This window comes from Danio rerio, chromosome 14 (genome assembly GCF_052040795.2).
Source record: "Danio rerio strain M-AB ecotype USA chromosome 14, GRCz13ab, whole genome shotgun sequence".
Taxonomy (NCBI): domain Eukaryota; kingdom Metazoa; phylum Chordata; class Actinopteri; order Cypriniformes; family Danionidae; genus Danio; species Danio rerio.
The window spans coordinates 45,137,755-45,151,833 of record NC_141034.1 but is presented as its reverse complement, the minus strand read 5'-3'; the positions used below and the strand labels follow the sequence as shown (position 1 = coordinate 45,151,833).

Genomic DNA, 14,079 nt, shown 5'->3' with positions numbered 1-14,079 from the left:
AACCGGGGAACCCAGGGGAAACCCACGTGAGCATGGGGAGAATGTGTAAACTCTGCACAGAAACGTCGGCTGGCTTGGTAAGGACTAGAGCCAGAGACGTTCTTGCTGTGAGTCAACAGTGCTAACCACTGGGCCACCATGCCATCTATCTAGGAAAGGAGGAGGAGTAGGGGTGGAAGGGGGATTCTTCAAAACGAAGATGGCTGTTATATTGAACTTAGGGTAATTATAGTGGCTTAGGAATCGTCTGATTGGTGAATCATAAACTGGATAATACGGGACCAGCCGCAAGCAATCATAAGCATGTGCTCCTCTCAAAATTATAAATAAACTATACTCATACTTAAACATTCATTCATTCATTTTCTTGTCGGCTTAGTCCCTTTATTAATCCGGGGTCGCCACAGCGGAATGAACCGCCAACTTATCCAGCAAGTTTTTACGCAGCGGATGCCCTTCCAGCCGCAACCCATCTCTGGGAAACATCCACACACACATTCACACACACTACGGACAATTTAGCCTACCAAATTCACCTGTACCACATGTCTTTGGACTGTGGGGGAAACCGGAGCACCCGGAGGAAACCCACGCAAAGGCAGGGAGAACATGCAAACTCCACACAGAAACGCCAACTGAGCCGAGGTTTGAACCAGCGACCCAGCAACCTTCTTGCTGTGAGGCGACAGCAATACCTACTGTGCCACTGCCTCGCCCCCATACTTAAAGATTTCTAATTTTAGTCAAAATCTGAGTTTAATTTTCCAGGAACTGCAAAAATAATCATCTTAGCGAGACCCTTTAAAAAAACATTTAAAAATGAGCATGCAAAATTAATTCCTAAGTGTCACACACCTAGATCTGAATGGGAGAGACACACTTTTATAGTCCGTTAAAGCCTGTAGGCATGATTGCTCAGTGGTTAGCACTGCCACCTTACAGCAGGAAGGTCTCTGGTTCGAGTACCGGCGAAGCCAGCTGGCATTACTGTGTGGAGTTTGCATGTTCTCCACGTGTCGGCGTAGGTTTCTTTCGCATGCTCCGCTTCTCCCACAATCGCTCTAAACATTCTATAAGTGAATTTGGATAAACTAAATTGGCTGTAGTGTATGAGTGTGTGTGTAAATACAAGTGTATGGGTGTTTCCCAGTACTGGGTTGCAGCTGGAAGGGCATCGGCTGCATAAAACATATGCTGGAATGAGCTGCAATGACCCCTGATGAATAAGGGACTAAGCCCAAAAATACGAATGCATGAATATACCTTGTTTCATCAGAGTTAAAATGTCATTGCCTGTGAGACAAATAATACAGATTTTGGCTTCGGATCAGAGGAATCTTCCAGGATCTGCAGAATTTGTCTCCGATGACAGTCGAATTGCACAGTGTGCACCTGGCTTTAAAATGATATGTAACTAAATAAGGTAACACTGCAGCTAAAGCGTTCCCTTTGAAGAGTTATGTGAACAAAACACACGACGGCACAGCTCTGAGCGGCATGGCTCATTTCTGCAGGTTAAGTGCCAGTGTGGCGTTGAAGGCTAGTTGATGCCAAGGTCAGGCACGTCTGTCACTCATCAGCAGGAGTAGAAACACCAGCAGACAACCGGTACACCCATCTGACCTAAATACTGCAGCAGACTCATCATTCAAATGCTAATCTAGGTCGGCTGTTGTTTGTTTGCCGGTCTGCCTGCCTGTGATACTGAATTGCGGTTTAAGTTGGGTCTGAGCTGCTGAGGATGCGCTGTAATTGATCAGACAACCAGTGTGGCACCATCCTACCGATCTGACTGTTCCGGTCATTCTCATCTCTGCCTCCGTCTGACTCGTTCAGTTTCTCGTGGAGCTGCCTGACCATGTCATCTTCAGTGTCCATGATGTTTAGATCTTCATCATCATGTCGATCGCCCTCTTCGTCCTCATCCTCACTGCTGCTGCTGATGTCGTTGAAGATCTCGCGAAGCTCATCATGTTGGACTAAATTAGGGGAAAAAAAACGTGTGAACACTTTATACATGGGTACAAAGTACAGGATTCTCAACTTCCCACTAAAAGCCAAATATTAAATTAATAATAAAAAGCTGATTTTCCATGACATTTCCATGACAATGAACAGAAAAAACAGGCGGCTATTGTGCTTATATAATAGTAGTACATAATAAAAATACTCTTCTATGAAAAAATACTTTTCAAATAATATCAAAATAGTTTCAGCATCAGTATCTTTTAGCATGATTTTAATAACCACTATAGCTGTTTGCATCCAAAGAATGAAATGTATGCAGAAAACTGGAATATTGCATAACAGATGTGCGAATAAAGCAGCAATTCCATCCAAAATCATGACTTCTGATTAACTGGTGCCAAATATCAACAGTGAAGACGGAATTTGCTGTGGTAGGACATGCTGCGTCAATCTTTTACTTATTTAATAAATGACTTGCACCTCCGAAAACAATGCTAACACGCAATTAACATATGGTGGCGTTTGAAGGAGTGAGACGTGGAGCATAGACACTCCTGATTTAATTAATAATATAATAATGTAAATAATTACTTAAAATATATAAACGTAATCAATAATATAATAACATTAATACAGAAAAGGTTAAGGCATTTTAGAATGACCAAAACACCATTTCAAATGTGCATGTTGATTTGTCGATTGACAAACATTTTTTATCATCACGTGATCTCTTATAACAAAATCACATGACTTTTTTTATTGAGCATCCTGACATTAGTTTAAAAAGTGTTTCCATCGTAGAATATGCACTTCATCTTTTATTGAATAAAACGTTTATTTTACTCAGTTATGCGCATACATTTTGAAAATGTGCATTAAAACGTATGCGCATAACTGAGTAAAATAAACTTTTTATCTTGCCGTTTACATCAACCCTTTTTTTGCGGATATCCAAAATGTACAGTTGGATGGAAACATAGCTTATGAGTGTGTCTGTGATGTGCTGCCTCTAGTATATTTGATAGGTAGCCAAATGTTTTACACAGTTTTGATTTAGCTTTTCTTTTGTCTCCTTTTTAACACCCAGTCTTTTAAGCTGTCCTTTTGAAACCAATTGTTTTACTTTATTTATCCTGACATGTGTGGCTTAGTTAATAGGTACAGTCTGGTGGCTGTATCTGACTTAAGTGACTGCCAGTTGATGAGCATGAAAGGAATATGTTGGAGGTAAAAAATGAGGCTGTAGGAATGTTAAAATTCTTTAGTTTAAAAAAAGAAATTCTTAAAAAAAATTAAGCAAAAAAGGTCTTAGTCTTAGTTAACAGGTACAGTCTGGTGACTGCATCTGACTTAAGTGACCAGGCACATGCACAGATAGGGCTCAACCTGTGCTGTGCACATGCCCTTCTTTCTCTTGGATATAAAGTGCCCTTCCAAAATAAAGTAAAGAGCATAAAAGCAGAATAATTTGGAGGTAAAAAAAAAGATGCAGAAATTGTAAAATTCCATAGTATTTTTTTTTTACATTAAGTAAAAAAAAAGTCTTAGTGTTTTAGTTAACAGGTACAGTCTGGTGATTGCATCTGACTTCAGTGACTGCCAGTTGATGAGCATAAAAGGAATACATTTGGAGATGAAAATGAAATGACATGAATGGTAAAATTTCTTAGTTTAAAAAAAAATAATTAAAGTTAATTCTTAGTTAAGTCTTAGTTAAAAGGTACAGTCTGGTGACCAGTATTGGGGGAAGCTACTTTGGAAAGTAATGCATTACAATATTGAGTTACTCTCCTTAAAAGTAACTAGTTGTGTTACTTAGTTACATTTTATCGTAAGTAATGCTTTAAGTTAATTTTGCCTTGCTTTTTTTCCTTACCAGGATGAGGCTTGATCTTTTTCAGAACTTGCAGGGTTTTTTCTTCCTTCTTTTTTTTTTTTTTAATAGAGAAGCGCTGCAATTAACAACACACTGTATAACCTACAACTTAATTTACCTTTAAAAAAACACATCTGAAAACGAATAATGTAGGATAATGTTATCTTCTGAGAACTTCCTGAGCCGAAAGCTCTACATGTCATATATACAGATGAATGACATTTTAAAGCAATGTGTATGCTGCTTTTGTGCTTTTTGTCTTATTAGTAAAGTACAAGCCATTTTCAAGTACAACTCAATTTCTTTTCAAAGATTTAAAATTAATGAACAAATTCACTCATCTCAATTTTAATTTAGCAATTTACTTTTTAAAAGCTAAATAATTCAACTAAAAAGTAACTTGCACAACATTTTTCAAAGAAGTAACTCAAATATTATTACTTTATTTTATTAAGTATTGCCTTACTTTACTCGTTACTTAGAAAAGTAAGATTATTACATTACTCCTGTTACTTTTAATGCTATACCCCAACACTGCTAGTGACTGCATTTGACTTTAGTGACAGCCAGTTGATGAGCATGAAAGGAATAAACCTGAGGTAAGAAAAGGAATGGCATGAATAGTAAAATGATAATATTTCTAAAATGTTATAGAAAACTTACATTTTAAAAGTAAAATTGATAAACAAATATCCCTGATATTCCTTGACTTTGACATATAAATATATAAATTCCCTGACCCTCAATTTTCCTACAATAAAGATCCCTTACCCATGGGAACCCTGAAAGCAGTAAGATTTGTGTTCACAACATTTACCTGAAGAGCCATGACCCTTGTGTCCAGAGGTTCCAGGTGAAGACTCCAGGTTGGAAAGAGATAAGCTGTTGTCAGGTTCTTTAGATTCATCTTCAGCTATCACCTCCCATCCTGACCGCAGGGTCAAGGTTCATTTTAATAATCCTGTTATCTTTTCATCCTCTCAGATTTGGCACCAGGGCATTTTGCTCTTGTATCACTGCTGCTGAGGTACACAAATTTATATGTGACTCATGCCACCTTTTTCATGTAATGCTGAGCTTATCTTACTGCTTTTAGCCCAATCGTTCTGCTTAACTTGTGAGCAAGTCTGCCATCTGGTGGCGAGGCCAAGTATAACAAAAGCTCAATCCATTAGTAATGACATTTTCATGTAGATTTGTTGTGACACAGTTTCAACAAAACATGACAGCGAGGGAAACAAAAGCAAGAATTAAAGGATACGAACGCTGACGGCTTCTGCATCTGTGCTCAAGAGTCTCTTCACCTCTTTTTCCACATCAGGAGACTCGATGTACTGCAGGATAAATCAGGTTAGAATTTACCCCCAAGGAACACGTTGTAAAAAAAAAAAAATGCACGCATGCATTCAAATGCACACACAGTACTAACAGTAGAGGTTGGATGTAGGCCAGAGAACACATTAGCGATTAAAAAAAGAAGCCAAGTCAATAGCAAGCTGGAATGCAGTGGTGATTTATTCAGGAGTCAGAGAGAAGAACCAGCCGCTAACTGGCCTGCTGTCATTTCAATCAGAAGAGCAGCCTTTACTGCATACTTTTATGGCAAATGAAGATGGAATGCTTTATTTATATGTAAATCTTAGCTTTTACCATTAACTCGATTCTCTTTTCCCGCAAGAGCAAACAATTTTAGTCCATCTAGGACTGATAAAGAATTGCTGAATCATCGGAAATAAAAACCTCATAGTTAAGGAAAAGCAAATGAGGTTACCTTCTTCTTCGCTGTCTTCCTGAACCGCCTCTTTCTTGTGTTCTTCAGAGGAAGTGTAACTGAATGGAGACAGATGTAATTGGATGTTAAAAGGGTTGGATCACTTAGTACAGACAGCCTGTCTCTGCATTCATTTGAAACCAATTATGATGATATTTCAGTAGAGGAGAGGAAGCTGCTTACTGCCGTGGTTCCAAACAAATTTCTTGTCTTTGTCCTTGTCTTTCTTTTTGCTTTTGGAGTCAGTAGTGCCTGTAGGCTCCTCTAGAGGGGGGTACAGATCTCCATCTAGTGTGCATACCAGCATCTAAAACAAAAGCAGAAAAAATTTAAGTGAAAATTAAAGTTCTGTCATGTACTCTTCCTTCACTTGTTCCAAACCTGTTTGAGTTTCTTTCTTCTGTTGAACACAAAATGTGATATTTTGAAGAATGCTGAAAACCTGTAACCATTGACTTACTAACAAATACTATGGATGTAAATGGTTAAAGGTTTCCAGCATTCTTCCGAATATCTTCTTTTGTGTTAATCAGAAGAAAGAAACACTCAAACATGTTAGGGAGAGTAAATAACAGAATTGTTTACTATTATAGAACTATTCCTTTACAGTTTTTCTCAGTTGCTTTGGCACATTTTATAAAAACAGTCTTAACATTCTCTAAACTGTGAGTGCACATCTCAAAACTGTTTGTTGGAACTTCAGAACCTTATTGTTTGTCTGCAAAATGTAGTTACTCCCCCAAAACCTAGTTACTGTGTCAGTAATTTGCCAAGGCCACCAAAACATTGTAATTGTCACCGTGTGAGCCACTGTTCAAAATGATTAGTTGTTTATCACCTTGACAGTCAACCATGAAAATTAAGGTTTACAAAATCTGATATTTGTTAAGAGGAGTGAATTGTACATAGAAAAGAAATATATGAACATTTGTATTTATACAGTACATTATTTGTGTACAAATGTATTACATGTAAAGCACAATTTTTCTTGTCTAAATAATGTAATGTATATTTCATAATTCTTATGGTACCACAAACTACAAAAACTACAAAATATCATCCATGAAAAAAAATATATATATATATTCTTGATGGACATCCTGTCGCTCTTGTGGCCTTGCCAGTGAATTGTGTTGCAGCTAGTGGTCATTTCCTAAATAATTTGCTGTTGTATTTGATGCCATACCATCTGGGGTTATTAGGTTATTCCAAGGCATCCCCTATCCTTCTGTATTTCCTCTTTAAGACCCTTCTGCTACAATGGTTGAAAAATGTTGTTTCTCTGCAACCTCTTCAAACAAATCAATACGATCTTTATTTTTTTAATGGAACTGTATCAGTTTCAAATGTTACTTTTTATTGGAATTCTTTTGTTTCAGATATAGATTGGAGAAAAATATGGCTCATCTCAAATAACTACTTAATTACAAATAAGATAAAAGAAGTTTCATTTAGAATTATTCACCGTACATACCCAGTCAACACTCTCCTAGTGAGATATAAAAAAGATATTAATACTAATTGTTCATTTTGTAAGCAACACCCTTGTTCCCTTATTCCCAGTTTACTTATTTTGGCAATGCAGTTATTCTAATTTGCTTTGGAAAGATTTTTCTCTTTTTGTAATTGAGAATGTTGATAAAGACTTTTCCTTACTATGGGAAAATGTTTTGTTTGGTTTTATTAATTATAAAACAGAAGCTATACATGAAAAGAAAATATATTTTCCTAATCTTTTTATCTTATTAACATAATTTTATATACACAAATATACATTTTCAAACCAAAACACGTTTTTTTAAAAATGTTTTGCTAACTGAAATGCAGTATTACTTTGCAACCGTTTCTAACTCTTTTACAAACAAGGCTTTAAAAACAACTGAAATTTATAAATTATATAATATTTTTCTTTAATGTATAATGTATTTACTCCTTCTGTTTGTTTTTGTTGTTGTTTTTTTCCCAAAAAATGTGTTCTTTTTGTTTTTCCATTTTCTTTATAATGTACTGTTGAATGTTTATTCCATTTTTTGCATAATAAAAAAAAACCCATATATATATATATATACACACCACAGCTCTGTCTGGTTCTCGAATCTGATTGGCTGATAGCCGTGATATATTTAAGCAATATTACCACTCGTACAGCCTCTTTACCCTTTGTGTATTACTCCGCCCACATACAGCAAGCAACAAGCAGAAACTACAGATCTAAAGTTTCAAAGATGCTTGCTGAGCTTGCTCAACTGTCAGCTTATGATTAGAATCCAATGCGGAAGAAAGTAGTTCCTCATACAAAAGGGTTTTTGAGACTCTCCATGTTTGATTTTGTTTTTACATACACAATTATGCCGTCAAACTGTTGTATAAACGCAATATCACACTCGTAGCAGTGCGATTTGGCTGTATATCGGCACTGGTGGGGGGACTAATGCACGCCTTCCACCAGTGCCGATAAACAGCCATATCGCACTGCTACTCATGTGATATTGCTCATATATATGGTGTGTGTGTGTGTGTGTGTGTGTGTGTGTGTAAACAAATGTTTGATAGCTAAATAAACAGTTTTGAGTGTGATGGCTTACACAATGAAAACTGATTGAGAAGTTGTGAAGAGTATGACAGCTTAAATATATCAACACATCAGTTTTGATCAAAGCTATATGAAATTAGTTTCTTGTTCAAACTACAGACATTTGTCCTCACATGCTTTACATGAGCCAAAGCATTTGCAATTTGCTTAAATCAATAAGAAACGCCAGTCTGCAGTGAACAATAAGCTAATTGTTCAGAGATCTATACTCATTGTTTAAAAAAAATGAAATCGAGAATTAAGACAAAGACATTGAGAAAAACTGTAATAGTAACATGGCACTAAAGATCATTTAGTTGTATTACACAAGGCTGAGAAAAAGAAACATCATAAGATCCTTCCATCAAAATGCTCTCCTGAGATCTTACCTGACAGATATCGGCCGTCTTATAAAAAGTCTTTTTGTCAACAGTTTTTAATGACTCCAGGATGCAGGGTAAATCCACCAATTTACATGCTAAAGGAACACGATCCACGCGTACAATCCCGTGGCGTCCATCAGCTAGAAATATTCAAACAAATTCCATGAGCATAATTTTTACAAAACCACTTATTTAATATATTATAGCAGGATATGTAAAATATAACATGCTGAAGCAATTGGAAAGTATTTCTATCAAGGTCAAATAAATGTAAGTCCTGTACAGTACTTACCATGCAACTCTATTGTAAGCCTGTCTTTCATGTTCATGCTGCTAGATTGGGCAATCCGTCTAACCGTAGAGGCGTATTCCTATAAAACAATGCATTTTGCCACTGAATGAAATGATTCCTCTAACATAAAAAGAATTGGGTACAATTTATTAAAATAGTTTTAAAAAACTTATATTTTGTAAATATAAGGCTGTATGTATTCAGGTTTTTTTTCTTGTTATTGTTTTATTTTAAATTTCCTAAGCATACTTTAATCTTGTGATCATTTTAATCTAAAAGGGTCAAAAATGCTTTCTTTTTATTAACCCTAAGCATTTGGACAGTAGTGTATGCCTCCTAACTAGGGCTGTGCGATTCATTGAAATCATATCCAAATTGCGATTTGGACATGATTTGGAAATCGCATTACAGCACAGTTTTCCTGCAGTATGCTCTTTATACCAATCATAACGCAGCGCACCTAAACAGAGCATGAGAACAGGAGACTGAATAGGCTGCATAACAAGGATGATGAGATGAGCACAAGAGGACTTGGTGCCAAACAAAGTCAACATCTGTGGTGTTACTTGGGCTACTTTGAATACAGGAAGGCTGATGTATCTCAGAACCAGGAAATTTGTTAGTCAGTCTAAGGGCCTACTTACACTATGCCATCCGTACCATGCCCAGGCCCGTTTCCTGGATCGTTTGAGAAGTGTGAGTGCGCTGAATCGGGCTCAAGCACGGTTCATTTGGCCAACCCTGGCCCGGTTGGAAGAGGTGTGCCTGAGCGCGGTTCACTTGGGCTTTGGCGCGGTACGCTTGTGTGTGAGTGCAAAACGCGCCAAAGCCTGAAGCTGAAAGCGAGACGCGACTTTTAAGGGGCTGTTTCATATGGATTTATTAATCATTCTTACTGTTCAGTGAACGCAAACTTCCGTAGTTTATTAAAGACGCAAACTCCTCACAGCACGACAGCTGCGCACCTTCAGCAGACCTCCTAATTCCTGCAGCCCGAGGGCTTTATGATTGTTTTTGAGCGCCAAAAGTGGCGGATCTGTTCGACGAAATATCTGACTGCGTGTCACAGCATCCCTAAGCACTGTGTGCCGAAATATTTGACTGCATGTCACAGCATAACAAACGACTGAAACGATATAACTAGAGAAATCCCCACTGTGCTGCTGAGTGAGAAAGCGCTTCTCACTGAACAGCGCAGCAGCGATGACGTAAGCGTGCCGAGGTCCATTTGTGGTGTGAGTGCGGGCCGTCGGGGGAGACGGGAGGGGGGACAAGTGTGCTTTGGCCCGGTTCGAGACAACTGTACCTAGTGTGAGTACGGCCTTAAAGCCTGTGGAAACCACGAGTGAGTCGCATCCTTTAGCATTTTCAACGCACTTTGTGGTCGCCCTCCTGTGTCGTTTGTCATTGCTCGGCGACCATCAATCATTTTGTTAGAGGATGGTGAATTAATAAAAGATTGCTGCAGTTCCAATCCAAGTTTTATTTGTAGAGAAAATTAAAAAGCACTGTAGTGTTTGGGTGTTCTGTGTTTGTCTGAGGTAATTAGTCTACCAAAATGTGTATATTCCATACAAAGTATAAAGCTGATCACTCAGTTCTTGTAACATGACTCGCAGTGCGGCATTCTGAAAAGTTTTTTCAACTTGGTGCGCCTGGAATAAGTGAGCGTGTCGCTCTTAACATGCACACTCAAAACGCACGTCTCCATTGGAAATAACGGACTTGTGCATGCGAAAGGTGTGATAAGTGAACAGCCCATTTCACGGCAGCCTCACAAAGAGGTCAATAGTCTTTACATGGCTAATAAAAAATCCTTGGACATGTAGAATAGTACATGCAACTACTTCTTACATGTGTTTAAGCAGAACATCAGAGTCTTTCTCGAGTTTGACGGTACGCACACACACACACACACACACATACACATACACATAAACAAACACACACACATTATTTATTTGTTTGATTTGCATTAGTCTGTTCAAGAGACACCTTTCTACACCTTTACTATGTGATTTTTTTGCCTTATGTCTGTTTTAGAGATTTGTTACAGGTCTATGATAACGATGGAATAATTTTCCTTTGGAAATATATTTCAGATTCACACTATAAAACGTCTATGTGTGTCAAAATCGTGATTAAAATAGAAATCGCAATATTGTTCAAAAAAATTATGATAGGTTTATTTTGCCAAGAACGCACAGCCCTACTCTTAACATCCTACACGTTTAAAAAAAACATTTATCTGGGTTTGTTGGCAGCCAATGTACACAATATGATATACATTCACTATTTAACTATCCTTATTATACTGATGTCTGTTACACTGTGGTGTCACATAATAATATTTGAACATTATGATCATGTCATGCTATCGGTCTACACAATTTACTTATGTCAACTAATTAAAGCAACGGGCACCAGCAGAATTTGGTTTCTCCATGCAAGCACATGGTTTAGCCTTGAGTAACCAACAAACTGTCACTATAAGTCTGTAATAATATGTAATAATATATTAGTTGTAATAATATGCTGTCCTTACAGCTATGTAAGTGGCTCATAAACGCATACTGTTGTTATGAATCTCATAGCAAACAACTAGGCATGGGATGATAACCGTTTTTAGGGTATACCACGCTTTGCAAAAGTCAAGGTTTTAAAACAGAAAACATTTTCTGCCATAAGTTGTTTAAAATCACGTGGCTCTGGTGATGCGCGAAATTGAGATAAAGGGCAAGAAAAAAAAACTGAACGGGAGAGAGGAAAATCTGTTTTTTTTTGTTTTTTTTTTATCGTAGCAGATATAAATAGAAAATAAGCACATGTTGGGCATGATCCTTATGATGAAGAGTTTTCTACTGAACTCAAATATATTTGCCTGTCATCGAGGCGGTAGATACTGTATAAGCTGTTATGTTACATGAAAAATACTATAGTAAATTCTATAATGTTTGGAAGCATACTATAGATAATTACTTGAATTAAATAGTAATTATATTGTTGCTATGGTACAGCGCAACTGTAGTAATAAGCAAATTATTCAACAGGCTTCAGTTTTCTTTACTTTAATTATACACCATCACGATGCACCAGTTTACACTAACGTTACACTATTTATTGCAGTTTATCAGTTTACTTCACTACAGTATTCTGTAGCATTCATTAACAAAGAGTTGTACACATTATATTTTTTACTATGTGTTTAAAAACATGTTTATTATAAATTACTATAGTTCCCCCCTGTGATATCTTCCAGACAACACGAAATAACATGAAAGCATACAAAAGCATGGATGCACAGTCTACATTATTATTATATTATTATTATTATCTTTGTAAGGGGGAAAAGTGCTCTACAATAATAACAGTCCAGATTTGTAGCAAGGGTTGCATTTATTTTATTTTTTTGTTCGGTCGATGAACTTGCCATCAACAAACTTTCACCGCTGCTGCACATCTCTATGTTAACATTACAGCTGTTTATTCCACCTAAACACCAGTAAAGACGGAGATTTTATTGCAGTGATTACATGGCAGGGAATGTTATTTATAATCTCCTGGACTTTGTATAATTTTGGTGTTGTTTGTACATGATTTTTATATAAAACACTAACATATTTATACACATAGCTAGGCCTGTATAGCATCTTTATTAGTGCTGTCAAGCAAATTATCGCGTTCAATTAGTTTGTACACATAGATGTCTTGAACAAATGTTTATGTTACCTTTTCTTCTGTTTTTCAGCCAGTTTGGAGTTCTATAAAAGCGGTTCTGCATTTCTTATTTTGGCTGATTTTAAGAATCATAAACAACATAAAACAGAAACATTTGATGTTCTGATACCGATTCTTGTGTAGAAGAATCACTTTCTGCCCTCCATCTGAGTCTTGCGCGTGATCAATGACGTCATGTGAAAACAACCTATTCCATTCCTATGGTATATGTAAGATTTTTTTTGTTCGTTTTTTAGGACAACAGTATCTCCAACAGAAAAGATATCCAAAGATGCTGTTTTAAATTGTAAAGAGATCTGTGTTACTTCATGTTCTTAAAACTAATTAAGACAGCAGAATTTAATTACTTAGCCTGACATGTTTACTGTTCCAAAAATATTTTAAATGCTTAAAATAGATCATGTTCAAAGGTAAAAATGTTTTTATTACCAGACATTAAAAAATATATATATATATATATTTTAAAGCAGTAATCACCATACGGTCAAACCGTGATATTTTTATCCAAGATTATACCATCAGAAACTATTACTGGCTCATGCCTACAAACAACACTATAAAGAACACAAGTATTCAAACACTTTTAATTAAAGTATGTACATTTGTCCAGTGACTTTTTTTCCTAATATAGGACACAAACTGACCTGAGGAAGCCGCAAAATAAACTGACTCTCCAGTTCATGAGGAGCATCTTCTTTGCTTTTAGTGCCGACCTTTCCCACTGTAAGAGAGACAACTTAAAATGTTACATACTGGTTGATATTTATTCATAAAATAAACTGATAAAGTCCAATAATTTGTATTAAATGTTAATAAATACACTTAGGAATATAACGTTAGCATACGTACTAAATGATTAGCATGACCATGTACCACGGTACTTGCATGTAGTTGTAATTACATGGTACTTATTACCGTTTTACGAGTTCAAACGATGGTAATACCACAGTAATACCCCAATGTCAATAGAAAAGGGAGTGCGTGCATATTTGTACCTTTTGTTTTTGAGGTCATCTTTGCCTCTTAGTTCTGCAAAGAAATAGAATATAATACAATACATGTATACAGCCGCATATAAATGGCTACAGGCGTTTAAATACATTATAAAAGTATTATTTAAAAAAACGTGTTTATCTACGAGTGATAAAATACTAATAATGTAGCACAATTCAAAGCTGTTAATAAACATACTCACCAAAATCCTGTGAGAATCTTACAGGCTAATGCTACATATGCGAAGCTAACATTAGCCTTATTAACTTATATATAACACGAATATCGTTGACGTAATTGTTTAATAAATATTCGCTTCTTGAAACAATACAGAGCGCAGTAGTAATAATAGTAATGCTAACATTAATTCCAGTACTTACAGTAAATAATATGATTGTTATCAGAGAACAGCTAAATTGAGCACATAAACATAGCTGTGCCTCTATGAAGTGTCTCGCGGAAGCTCGGCGTATTTTAGCGCTGCAC

At 36.4% G+C, this 14,079-nt stretch overlaps 1 protein-coding gene across 2 annotated transcripts in view; it reads right to left on the bottom strand.

Annotated features, from left to right (window-relative positions):
* The window catches only part of taf7 (TAF7 RNA polymerase II, TATA box binding protein (TBP)-associated factor), a 21,348-nt gene extending 7,269 nt beyond the window's left edge, over positions 1–14,079 (bottom strand). Inside the window, 10 exon segments of one of the 2 annotated variants that reach the window (NM_173260.1) lie at positions 1,785–1,979; positions 4,662–4,772; positions 5,106–5,178; positions 5,616–5,674; positions 5,799–5,922; positions 8,577–8,710; positions 8,863–8,941; positions 13,245–13,321; positions 13,596–13,629; positions 13,974–14,079. In NM_173260.1, the coding sequence (NP_775367.1) occupies positions 1,785–1,979; positions 4,662–4,772; positions 5,106–5,178; positions 5,616–5,674; positions 5,799–5,922; positions 8,577–8,710; positions 8,863–8,941; positions 13,245–13,321; positions 13,596–13,614 (871 nt within the window). In that variant the 5' untranslated portion in view covers positions 13,615–13,629; positions 13,974–14,079. 2 annotated transcript variants of the gene reach the window in all.